Raw genomic sequence first — 13,711 nt, 5'->3', positions numbered from 1 at the left:
TGGCGTTTTGTTTCACAATATTATGCAAAAACAACTTTTCTTTCCTTCTGGTGCTGCTGATGTGTATTTGTAATCTGCATAAATCCTGAAAATTTGCGCATGTCCGACACCGTAGTCCGTGCCAATGCCATAGTCGATAAGGTTTTTCTTTTTCTCTATCTTCTCGTTATAGGCCATTCACCCTCCGCTGTTGCCCTTTTTAATATAAAGTAGTGTAAAGTTCTTTCTCATGTATCGCTATGGAAGCGCTAAAAACTATCAGTGTTTTATTAGAGTTACGGTCTGACAGTTTTTTCACGGGAGATATACTGAGACACGGATGAGGACATGCTGATTCATTATTGATTGAAGTAAAGTCTGAATGTCATTAAAACCGTTAACGCCATCTTTTGACACTTCTTCCACTCTCGTCCTTGCACGCTACACCGCTACAACAAAGATGACGGGGAGAAGACGCAGTCGAAGTGGAGGAACATAAATAAGAGCGCCCACAAACTGGCCCATCCTGAAGCGACTGTCAGAAAGCGATTTGAAGATGATATGTAAAACATCATCTATGCAACATTTTGACCAAAGAGCCACCATTACATGTTATGTAGACCACAAGATAGTGTTTTCAATTTATAAACAAATCATAATATGACCCCTCTAATGTGCTTTATAATCCGGTGCGCCCTATGGTCCAGAAAATACAGAATAAAAATATGCAATGGAGTAATTTTAGCCTGTGAATAATCTAAATTCAAAAGTGTGATTAATCTGATTTTTAAAATTAAACGTTTGACATTAACATTGTGTATAATATTTTTCGTAAAATGTGTTAGTTTGTATATGTTATGGATAAATTACTTCTAATTTATTGATTAGAAGAAGAAATAGGCCACAGATTTTTCACTTTTTTTAGACACATTGGCAAAACAAATTAGCTAACAATAATTTGTTAAGATTTGTTATAGCTTGTCTAATTGATGTATCAATCAATCAATCAATGTTTACTTATAAACTGTCCTTAATATTTTTTTTTAAATAGAACTAACTTTGACATTGGATTTGGAATATTGTAGAATAACTTCCAGTGTATGAAACACCTCTGAAAGAATTGGAACTTCCCTCCATCCATCCATTTTCTACCGCGTATTCCCTTTTGGGGTGGCGGGGGGCGCTGGTGCCTATCTCAGCTACAATCGGGCGGAAGGCGGGGTACACCCTGGACAAGTCGCCACCTCATTGCATGGCCAACACAGATAGACGGACAACATTCACACACTAGGACCAATTTAGTGTTGCCAATCAACCTATCCCCAGGTGCATGTCTTTGGAAGTGGGAGGAAGCCGGAGTACCCGGCGGGAACCCACGCATTCACGGGGAGAACATGCAAACTCCACACAGAAAGATCCCAAGCCTGGATTTGAACCCAGGACTGCAGGAACTTTGTACTGTGAGGCAGACGCACTAACCCTTCTGCCACCGTGAAGCCCAGAATTGGAACTTGGTTTAGTTTAGTTAATTATTCTTCGGTCAGTGGTCAACAAAATAAACAAAGAGTTTTACACAAACAAACACTTCAACATTCATAAATTAAAAATTTTGCAGACCGAAAGGGTTTAGGCTGAAGTCGAACAAATACAAGATGAGCTTCCAAAAAATATAAAATATCCTTTGCAAACTTTAAAATGAAAGAAACCCTCTTAGGAAAAAAAAATCATGCATAATGGAGTAACACAACAACAGTTATGGCCAAAAACTCTCTACTTTATTCTGCCCTTTTTTTTTTTACATTTACTGTCATTGTACATGGTAATTGTGATTTGTCATATATTGTATATATTATATAAACATATAATAATTCAATATATCAGCAAAGATTATATACTGTATATATAATATATAAATATTACATATGATATATTTTAGACATATTTTAGACCTAGATTTCATACACTGACATCCTTCAGCAAAAATCAACAGGAAGTTTGGAATTCCCCTTTCAAGACAAAATTTTGTAAAAACACTCACCTTTGCCTCTTTGAGCTGTAATTTGACCCTTTTAACATGCTTCAAAACTCACCAAACTGGACACACACATCAGGACTGGCAAAAATTGCGATCTAATCAAAAAAACCTAACCTCAAAACTCTAAATTGCGCTGTAGCGCCTCCGAGGAATAAAACACAGAAAAAACTGCTCTTAGGAAGAAAACACAGACAAAACTGCCTGTAACTTCCAGTACGAACGTCGTAGACTTATAGGTGCCGACCATCAGGGCCGAGTTGCGGCGTTAAGATATCACGCCGAGTTGGTAAGTCTGTTTGCTAATAGTAGCTACTAGCCGTACCCATGTATTTTTAATGGGCAGTTAGCATCGGGTTTTAATCGCGTTTCCTCCTATGCTCCGATTGAATTTCTTTGTATGTCGAGTCTTTATTTTGGGTACTTACATTTGGTGCCTGACTGTTGTGGCGTTGTAAGGCCAGCTGCACTCTTTATGCGCCGAGTTGGTAGGTCTATCTGTTTGCTAATAGTAGCTAATAGCCGTACCCATGTATTTTCAATGGGTGGCTAGAATCGGGTTTTAATCCCGTTTCCTCCTATGTTTCTGCTGAAATTGAATTTCTTTGTATGTCGAGTCTTTATTTTGGGTACTTACATTTGGTGCCTGATTGTTGTGGCGTTTTAAGGCCAGCTGCACTTTTTATGTGCCGAGTTGGTAAGTCTATCTGTTTGCTAATAGTAACTACTAGCCGTACCCATGTATTTTCAATGGGTGGTTAGCATCGGGATTTTCTAACTTATATCCGTCAGTAGACACGTTATGGAAGGTAAAAACTACAACATTCATAATAAAAAGAAGTATATAGTTCTAACTTATATCTGTCAGTAGACACGTTATGGAAGGTAAAAACTACAACATTTATAATAAAAAGTAGTGTATAGTTCTAACTTATATCTGTCAGTAGACACGTTATGGAAGGTAAAAACTACAACATTTATAATAAAAAGTAGTGTATAGTTGTAACTTATATCTGTCAGTAGACACGTTATGGAAGGTAAAAACTACAACATTTATAATGAAAAGTAGTGTATAGTTCTAACTTATATCTGTCAGTAGACATGTTATGGAAGGTAAAAACTACAACATTCATAATAAAAAGTAGTGTATAGTTCTAACTTATATCTGTCAGTAGACACGTTATGGAAGGTAAAAACTACAACATTTATAATAAAAAGTAGTGTATAGTTCTAACTTATATCTGTCAGTAGACACGTTATGGAAGGTAAAAACTACAACATTTATAATAAAAAGTAGTGTATAGTTGTAACTTATATCTGTCAGTAGACACGTTATGGAAGGTAAAAACTACAACATTTATAATGAAAAGTAGTGTATAGTTCTAACTTATATCTGTCAGTAGACATGTTATGGAAGGTAAAAACTACAACATTCATAATAAAAAGTAGTGTATAGTTCTAACTTATATCTGTCAGTAGACACGTTATGGAAGGTAAAAACTACAACATTTATAATAAAAAGTAGTGTATAGTTCTAACTTATATCTGTCAGTAGACACGTTATGGAAGGTAAAAACTACAACATTTATAATAAAAAGTAGTGTATAGTTCTAACTTATATCTGTCAGTAGACACGTTATGGAAGGTAAAAACTACAACATCCATCCATCCATTTTCTACCGCTTATTCCCTTTTGGGGTCGCGGAGGGTGCTGGCGCCTATCTCAGCTACAATCGGGCGGAAGGCGGGGTACACCCTGGACAAGTCGCCACCTCATCGCAGGGCCAACACAGATAGACAGACAACATTCACACTCACATTCACACACGAGGGCCAATTTAGTGTTGCCAATCAACCTATCCCCAGGTGCATGTCTTTGGAGGTGGGAGGAAGCCGGAGTACCCGGAGGGAACCCACGCATTCACGGGGAGAACATGCAAACTCCACACAGAAAGATCCCGAGCCTGGATTTGAACCCAGGACTGCAGGACCTTCGTATTGTGAGGCAGACGCACTAACCCCTCTGCCACCGTGAAACATTTATAATAAAAAGTAGTGTATAGTTCTAACTTATATCTGTCAGTAGACACGTTATGGAAGGTAAAAACTACAACATTTATAATAAAAAGTAGTGTATAGTTCTAACTTATATCTGTCAGTAGACACGTTATGGAAGGTAAAAACTACAATATAATACAAAGTAGTGTGTTGTTCTAACTTATATCTGGGAAGCCCAGACTTCCCTCTCCTCAGCCACTTCCATATATACTCGGGTCCCATCCATCGCTGCTTGCAGCTTTAATTATAATTGTTTTAATTATTTTTCAGTATCCAACCAAAATGTTTTGGAAATTTAACACGAAAAAAAAACAAAGTTCTGTTTTCGTGCCACAGGTGGCGGTTGGACGGTGATCCAGCGGCGGGTCGACGGTTCCGTGAGCTTCGACCGCAGCTGGAGGGAGTACAGGGACGGTTTCGGCGACCTGCACTCCGAGTTCTGGCTGGGTAACGACCACATCCATGACCTGAGCACCCAGGCGGACTACAGCCTGCGCATAGACCTGGAGGACTGGAGCAACAAGCACAAGCACGCGGTCTACCAGAGCTTCAGGTGGGTGTCATCCAGCAAAGCACCTGGAAGAAGACGCCGTTGTTGCAGCAGGCGTTTTCTTGCCCCGCAGCGTGGAAGATGAGGAGCACCAGTATCGTCTCCACGTGTCTGGCTTCAGCGGCACCACGCAGGACTCTTTCGGGTGGTACCACGACAAGCAGAGCTTCAGCACACCTGACAGCGGTGACATCTGTGCGGAGATCTCCCATGGCGGATGGTGGTATAGTCAGTGTTTCTATGCACATCTTAACGGAGTCTACTACAGGGTAAAAGCCCACATCACCTGACACCCGCCAGCAATATCATAACGGAGAATATGACGGTGGTTCCTATGTCCTGCAGGGAGGACATTACACACCTAAAGGCCGAGGTCACCTGGGTCCTGATGGGATAGTCTGGCACTCATGGAGGGACACCGACTATTACTCCCTACGCAAAGTCAGCATGATGATCCGACCGCGCACCTTCCGGAGCCACCTGTCTCCCTGAGTCGCCGTCGCCGTGGCAACTGTTGACGTACGTAACAATGCAATAGACCAAATGTGGACTATTTTTGTGCAGCATGTTTATGGAAAACATAAACTTTTACATTTTTATTTTTGGACATTCTCCATGACAGCGGAAGTATTTTTTTGTACTTTTATTTTGTACCATTAGATAGTTGCACTTTTTAACTGTCGATTCAAATATATATTTTTGTTAGCAAAAAGAAAAGAAAAACAGATTTTAAATTACAAAACCCAAAAGCAGTGAAGTTGGCACGTTGTGTAAATGGTAAATTAAAAGAGAATACAATGATTTGCAAATACTTTTCAACTTATATTCTATTAAATAGACTGCAAAGACAAGATACTTAAGGTTCGAACTGGAAAACATTATTTTTTGCAAGTATTAGCTCATTTGGAATTTGATGCATGCAACATGTTTCAAGATAGCTGGCACACGTTGCAAAAAAGACTGAGAAAGTTGAAGAATGCTCATCAAAGACTTATTTGGAACATCCCACAGGCTAAGATGGGAACAGGTGGGTGTCATTATCGGGTATAAAAGCAGCTACCATGAAATGCTCAGTCGTTCAAAAACAAGGATGGGGCGAGGGTTACCACTTTGTCAACAAATGCGTGAGGAAATTGTTTAAGAACAACATTTCTCAACCAGCTATTGCGAGGAATTTAGGGATTTCACCATCCGCGGTCTGTAATATCATCAAAAGGTTCAGAGAATCTGGAGAAATCACTGCACGTGAGCGATTATATTACGGACCCTTGGATCCTTCATGTGGCACTGCACCAAAAAGCGACTTCAGTGTGTAAAGGATATCACCACATGGCCTCAGGAACACGTCAGAAAACCACTCTCAGTAACTACAGTTGGTCGCTACATCTGTAAGTGTAAGTTTAAACTCTACTATGCAAAGCCAAAGCCATTCATCAACAACATCCAGAAACAATTCACTGGGCTCGAGCTTATCTAAGATGGACTGATGTAAATTCAAATTATTATTCAAATTATTTTTGGAAACTGTAGACGTCGTGTCCTCCGAAATAAAGATTGTTATAGGTGCAAAGTTCAAAAGCCCAGCATCTGTGATGGTATGGAGGTATATTAGTGCCCAATACATGGGTAACTTAGATTACTACTATTACTATTAATAAAACTATAAATACAAAACTATGGACTGGACTTTCACTATTATGTTGGATCCACTATGGACTGGACTTTCACTATTATGTTGGATCCACTATGGACTAGACTCTCACTATTATGTTAGATCCACTATGGACTGGACTCTCACACTATTATGTTAGTTCCACTATGGACTGGACTCTCACTATTATGTTAGATCATCTATGGACTGGACTCTCACTCTATTATGTTAGATCCACCATGGACTGGAGTCTCACTATTACGTTAGATCCACTATGGACTGGACTCTCACTATTATGTTAGATCCACTATGGACTGGACTTTTACACTATTATGTTAGATCCACTATGGACTGGACTTTCTCACTATTATATTAGATCCACTATGGACTGGACTTTCTCACTATTATGTTAGATCCACTATGGACTGGACTTTCTCACTATTATGTTAGATCCACTATGGACTGGACTCTCACTATTATGTTAGATCCACTATGGACTGGACTTTCACAATATTAGATCCACTATGGACTGGACTCGCACAATATTATGCTAGATCCACTCAACGTCCATTGCACCGGTCTCCCTAGAGGGGGGGTCACCCACGTCTGCGGTCCTCCCACTGGGTTGAGTTTTTCCTTACCCTGATGTGGGATCTGAACCAAGAATGTCGTTGTGGCTTGTGCACCCCTTTGAGACACTTGTGATTTAGGGCTATATAAATAAACATTGATTGATTGATGGGCAGCACGGTGACACAGGGATTTAGTGCATGTGCCTCACAATACGAAGGTCCTGCGTAGTCCTGAGTTCAATCCCGAGCTCGGGATCTTTGTGTGGAGTTTGCATGATCTCCCCGTGACTGCGTGGGTTCCCTCCGGGTACTCTGGCTTCCTCCCACCCCCAAAGACATACACCTGGGGATAGGCCCCTCCCACCCCCAAAGACATGCACCTGGGGATAGGCCCCTCCCACCTCCAAAGACATGCACCTGGGGATAGGTTGATTGGCAACACTAAATGGTCCCTAGTGTGTGAATGTTGTCTGTTTATCTGTGTTGGCCCTGTGATGAGGTGGCGACTTGTCCAGGGCGTACAATGCCTTCCGCCCGAATGCAGCTGGGATAGGCTCCAGCACCCCCCGCCCCCTCATAAGAGACAAGCGGTATAAAATGGATGGATGATTGATAAATAGTATCAGTGGGGTATATGACTAGTACTCAGTCTATTGTTATTACCAGCCTGAATAATACATACGTGACATTAATAGCTTCCTGAAGTCAATCGCTATGCACTTTGCTCTCTGGCTGCACCTGTTCACTACCCACCCTCCCCCACCTCGCCTACAAGACTACACAGACCCCCTCTTTGACCCTTTGCACACTCATTCCCATTCCTAAGACATCCCCAGTGCAAGAATCTGCTCCCCGGCGCATAAGAACCCCACTGTTTTGTAGCAAACAAGACAATCATTCTTCATGGCAGAAAAGGGAGTATAAAATATTGTTTAACCCTTGTGCACCCCTAGGGCCTAAAACAGGCGTTATATGTGTTCCTTACATGATAGTGTGAAGGTTAACAGTCTGAAATTTCCTCTGGGAGGTTTTGATACAATAGGATATAAACATAAAATATACACACTTTTTCCCCATTGATTGTTGGGGCCCCATTGACTCCCACTATAACTGCTAATTTTTAACAGACTGTAATCTGGAAATATTATTAAAGGCCTACTGAAATGAGATTTTCTTATTTAAACGGGGATAGCAGGTCCATTCTATGTGTCATACTTGATCATTTCACGATATTGCCATTATTTTGCTGAAAGGATTTAGTAGAGAACATCCACGATAAAGTTTGCAACTTTCGGTCGCAAATAAAAAAGCCTTGCCTTTACCGGAAGTAGCAGACGATGTGCGCGTGCCGTCACCGGAGTGAGGGCTCCTCACATCTGAACATTGTTTATAATGTGAGCCGCCAGCATTAAGAGCTTTTCGGACCGAGAAAGCGACATTTCCCCATTAATTTGAGCAAGGATGAAATATTTGTGGATGAACAAAGTTAGAGTGAAGCACAAAAAAAAAAGCGGCGGCAGTGTGAGCGTTTCAGATGTTATTAGACACATTTACTTGGATAATTCTGGAAGATCCCTAATCTTCCCATTGTGTTAATAGTGTTTTAGTGAGATTGTAAAGTCATACCTGAAAGTCGGATGGCTGCGGTGAGCGCCAGTGTTTCTCAGAGACGCCAATGCAGGAGCCAAGATCACAGCTGCCTTTTTGAGCTGCAGGAGGAGGTCGCATAATCCACTGAAGTCTCCGGTAAGAGCCAACTTAATATCACAATTTTCCCATCCAAAAACTTGCTGGTTGACGTAGAGAAACATGTTCGCTTGACCGCTCTAGGAGGTCGCATAATCCACTGAAGTCTCCGGTAAGAGCCAACTTAATATCACAATTTTCCCATCCAAAAACTTGCTGGTTGACGTAGAGAAACATGTTCGCTTGACCGCTCTATGTTAAAGCTTCACAACAAACAAAGAAACACCGGCTGGGTTTCGGTGCTAAAGGCAGCTGCAATCCACCGCTTTCCACCAACAGCATTCTTCTTTGACGTCTCCATTATTAATTGAACAAATTGCAAAAGATTCAGCAACACAGATGTCCAAAATACTGTGTAATTGCGCGATGAAAAGAGACGACCTTTAGCCATAAGTGGTGCTGGGCTAATATGTCTCCTCCAACCAGTAACGTCACAAACACGCGTCATCATTCCACGACGTTTTCAACAGGAAACTCCGCAGGAAATGTAAAATTGCAATTTAGTAAACTAAAATGGCCGTATTGGCATGTGTTGAAATGTTAATATTTCATCATTGATATAAACTATCAGACTGCGTGGTCTGATAGTTTATATCAGACCACGCAGTAGGCCTTTAAGCTTTCAGTAGGCCTTTAAGCTTTTTCTATATATGCTATACATATATTCCTGCCAATTGAAAAGGAAGAAAATGTTGTTGGTGAACAGTAATTGTTCCACCGGATGTGCCAGAAAACCATCAAAATAATTCTCAGAGCTTTGATGAACGTGAATGAGTGAAACTGCTATTAAACTGCTAAAACGCAATTAAATTAATTTTGGAACTATATATATATATATATGTGTGTGTGTGTGTATATGTATATGTGTGTGTGAGTATGTATATATATATATATATATATATGTATATGTCTGTGTATACTGTTTATATATATAAATATGTGTGTATATATATGTATGTGTATATGTATATACGTGTGTGTGTATATATATATATGTGTGTGTGTGTGTTTGTGCATATATATGTGTGTGTGTGTATATATACATATATGTATGTCCGTGTATACTGTATATATATATATGTGTGTGTATATATATGTATGTGTAAATGTATATACGTGTGTGTGTATATATATATATATATATGTGTGTGTGTGTTTGTGCATATATCCATCCATCCATCCATCCATTTTTCTACCGCTTATTCCCTTTCGGGGTGGCGGGGGGCGCTGGCGCCTATCTCAGCTACAATCGGGCCGAAGGCGGGGTACACCCTGGACAAGTCGCCAACTCATCGCAGGGCCAACACAGATAGACAGACAACATTCACACTCACATTCACACACTAGGGCCAATTTAGTGTTGCCAATCAACCTATCCCCAGGTGCATGTCTTTGGAAGTGGGAGGAAGCCGGAGTACCCGGAGGGAACCCACGCATTCACGGGGAGAACATGCAAACTCCACACAGAAAGATCCCGAGCCTGGATTTGAACCCAGGACTGCAGGACCTTCGTATTGTGAGGCAGACGCACTAACCCCTCTGCCACCGTGAAACCCTTGTGCATATATATGTGTGTGTATATAGATATGTGTGTGTGTATATATATATATATATATATATACATATATGGATATATGTGTGTGTGTGTATACTGTATATATATGTATACATATGTGTGTGTGTATATATATATATATATATATACACACACACACATTCATATATATATACGTGTGTGTGTGTGTGTATATATATATATATATATATATATATGTGTGTGTGTATGTATGTGTATACATGTATAGATAAAAATGTGTGTGTGTGTATATATATATATATATATATATATATATATATATATGTTTATATGTGTGTGTGTATATATGTATATATATGTCTGTATATTTATATATACTTATTATATATATAAATATTTAAAACTTGTGTGAACATAACCAAGTCCTGCCTGTTTTCTCTGTCATTCTAGCTCAGTAGGCCCAGTAAAAATAGATTTTGGCTCCTTGACAAAATCAATGTCATATATCAAGGATGGCCAAACGTTTTCCACTGAGGGGCCACACACTGACAAATCAAAGGATGTGGGGGCCATTTTGTCAGGTGTGCTAGCAAGGCCTTCTCTGCTGGCCTAACATAACCAGAAAGTATCATCATAATTAAAGATAAGTCCATTTTAATTGACTTTACTAAAATATGTAAAAGTATTCATATTCTCTTCATGTCATATTAAGCTCCTTTCAGCGCTGTTTTTAGTTTATTGAGTTCTTATCCAATCAGAATTCAGCTAGCTTATGTTGCCATGCTGTACCGAATCTGCCCGAGGCCTTCAGTATCAACAATGTATGCACTGTAAAGTGAACGGACACATACAGTTGATAGATATTTTAAATAGCCAATCAGATCACAAGTTGTTGTTAGTAAGACCTTCTAGTTGGCCTAAGGTTGAACGTGACATTTACGCATCCTGTGATCGGATACAATAGTGGATGAATTAGAGAACTGTTGCGTTTTGACCAGATGTTCCTCTTGCTGGGAATTTAAGCTACTTGTCACCCCCAAGTTCTTTTGATGACACATAAGCTGATTTTAAATGCATCCCAGACAGAGTAGATATCTTGACATTTTATTCCAAAGCTTTGGGAGACCAATCTATGAACAACACTTTCAAATCGCATCGCCCAAATTGATCTGAAAACACTACGCAAGTCTTGCATTTTTCACTACGCCACTCGCCCTCTCCCCTCCCCTACAGAACGAATACACGTATTTATTGTCTTCCTCAGCTGGAGCCAGAAAGAGATAGAAAGGTGTATCGCTGTTCCTGCATTCCGAGCACCAGGTCATCTACAGTGTACTATCGGTCAGGAGATAGGGAAAAGATGAACAAAGTACAAGATGGAACACTAGCTATTTCAAATATGACTATGGAACAAAAGAAATAACTTTTAAATATGGATATAAGTAGATATCTATCTCCGTCAGAACACATACAGTTGATAGACAGTTGCGATAGCCAATCAGATCACAAATTGTTGACAATAGCCTCTCACGGTAGCCCATACTTGCCAACCTTGAGACCTCCGAGTTCGGGTGATTGGGAGGTGGGAAGGGTTGAAGGGGGGGCGGGGTTTGGTGGTAGCGGGGGTGTATATTGTAGAGTCCCTTAAGAGTTAGTGCTGCAAGGGATTCTTGGTATTTGTTCTGTTGTGTTACGGTGCGGATTGTCTCCCGAAACGTGTTTGTCATTCTTGTTTGGTGTGGGTTCACAGTGTGGCGCATATTTGTAACAGTGTTAAAGTTGTTCGTACGGCCACCTTCAGTGTGACCTGTATGGCTGTTGACCAAGTATGCCTTGCATTCACTTGTGTGTGTGTGAAAAGCTGTAGATATTATGTGACTGGGCCGGCACGCTGTTTGTATGAAGGAAAAGTGCCTTTAAGACACGCCCCCAATATTGTTGTCCGGGTGGAAATCAGGAGAAATTCGGGAGAATGGTCGCCCCGGGAGATTTTTGGGAGGGGCACTGAAATTCGTGAGTCTCCCGGGAAATTCGGCAGGGTTGGCAAGTATGAGTTAGCCTGATGGTAACGAGACTGTGATTGGATACTCACTTGTCATTCCAAAGTGAGTATCCATACACAAGTTTCAATTAAGCTAGTTTTTTTGTAACTTAGGTGGCAGATTGATATTTGCAAGGCCATTTTCCAGAAGGATACTTAAAGAGAAACCACGACTTGTGAGACCATGTCGGCGATGAAATGGGGGAAACGCTCGCCACTTCCACCCGAATCAAGCGACCACGAGGAGTACCACTGGCTTATACGGCGTCCAATGGCTTCTACAAATTGTGAGTTCAAATATTTTCTTCATTTTTTCACGTTTTGTGTGAATGTTGTCTGTCCATCTGCGTTGGCCCTGCGATGAGGTGGCGACTTGTCCAGGGTGTACCCCGCCTTTCGCTCCAATGCAGCTGAGTTAGGCTCCAGAACCCACCGCAACCATAAGAAAGGGACAAGCGGTAGAAAATGGATGGATGGACATGTTTTTGCTATTTTGATTTTGACAGTACCACATTAGATATGTTTACATTGCTGATGCGTGTTTATTGATTTTTAAATGTTCCAGAAAATAACCCGTTTTGTAAAAGTGCGTAAAAGTGATCCTACATACTATTTGTCCAGCAATGGTCATGTTGTGACATCAATGATGCTATTTTGAGAGGTAATTATTGAAATGGGACATCACTGAAGGCCTGGGTGGGAAATGCAAGGCCCGCCACTGCGCTTTGGACACCCCTGCCATAAATGATTAATCTAGTCAAGAATTTAATTACCCAACATGAAATATTCCACTTTGCAACTTTTTTTTTTTAAATATTACCCCAAAATTACCATTATTAAAAAATAAAAAATAAAATTATGAGAAAAAAAGACCACAAAAGACATGAAAACTATAGATTTCCAATAATGGCTTTTTTGCCGATATCCCGATATTGTCCAACTCTTAATTACCGATTCCGATACCAATATATACAGTGGTGGAATGAACACATTATTATGCCTCATTTTCTTGTGATGCCCCGCTGGATGCATTAAACAATGTAACAAGGTTATCCAAAATAAATCAACTCAAGTTATGAAAAAAAAAAAATGCCAACATGGCACCGCCATATTTATTATTGAAGTCAGAAAGTGCATTATTTTTAACATGCCTCATAACAGCAGTTTGGAATTTGGGACATGCTCTCCCCGAGAGAGCATGTGGAGGTTGAGGTGGGTGGCGGGGTGTATATTGTAGTGTCCCGGAAGAGTTAGTGCTGCAAGGGATTCTGGGTGTTTGTCCTGTTGTGTTACGGTGCGGATGTTCTCCCGAATTTTTTTTGTCATTCTTGTTTGGTGTGGGTTCACTTTGTGGTGCATATTTGTAACAGTGTTAAAGTTGTTTATACGCCCACCCTCAGTGTGACATGTATGGCTGTTGACCAAGTATGACTCGCATTCAAAAGCGGTAGATATTATGTGATTGGGCCGGCATGCAAAGTCAGTGCCTTTAAAGGCCTACTGAAATGAGATTTTATTATTTAAACGGGGATAGCAGATCCATTC

General features: G+C 40.4%; 1 protein-coding gene across 4 annotated transcripts in view; it reads left to right on the top strand.

Moving 5' to 3' along the window:
* si:ch211-203k16.3 (fibrinogen-like protein 1) overlaps positions 1 to 12,434 on the top strand; it is a 61,509-nt gene extending 49,075 nt beyond the window's left edge. For 3 of the 4 annotated variants that reach the window (XM_061886136.1, XM_061886135.1, XM_061886138.1), the window contains 3 exons: positions 4,406 to 4,622; positions 4,693 to 4,888; positions 4,965 to 5,470. In XM_061886136.1, coding sequence (XP_061742120.1) covers positions 4,406 to 4,622; positions 4,693 to 4,888; positions 4,965 to 5,111 — 560 coding nt within the window. In that variant the 3' untranslated portion in view covers positions 5,112 to 5,470. Of the gene's footprint in view, positions 1 to 4,405; positions 4,623 to 4,692; positions 4,889 to 4,964; positions 5,471 to 12,314 lie in introns of those variants that run through there. The other variant, XM_061886137.1, reaches the window with a different exon arrangement.
* Positions 12,435 to 13,711: the final 1,277 nt, after the last annotated feature.

Source organism: Nerophis ophidion, linkage group LG24, assembly GCF_033978795.1.
Source record: "Nerophis ophidion isolate RoL-2023_Sa linkage group LG24, RoL_Noph_v1.0, whole genome shotgun sequence".
Classification (NCBI taxonomy): Eukaryota; Metazoa; Chordata; class Actinopteri; order Syngnathiformes; family Syngnathidae; genus Nerophis; species Nerophis ophidion.
This window is presented reverse-complemented; position numbering and strand designations above follow the sequence as displayed.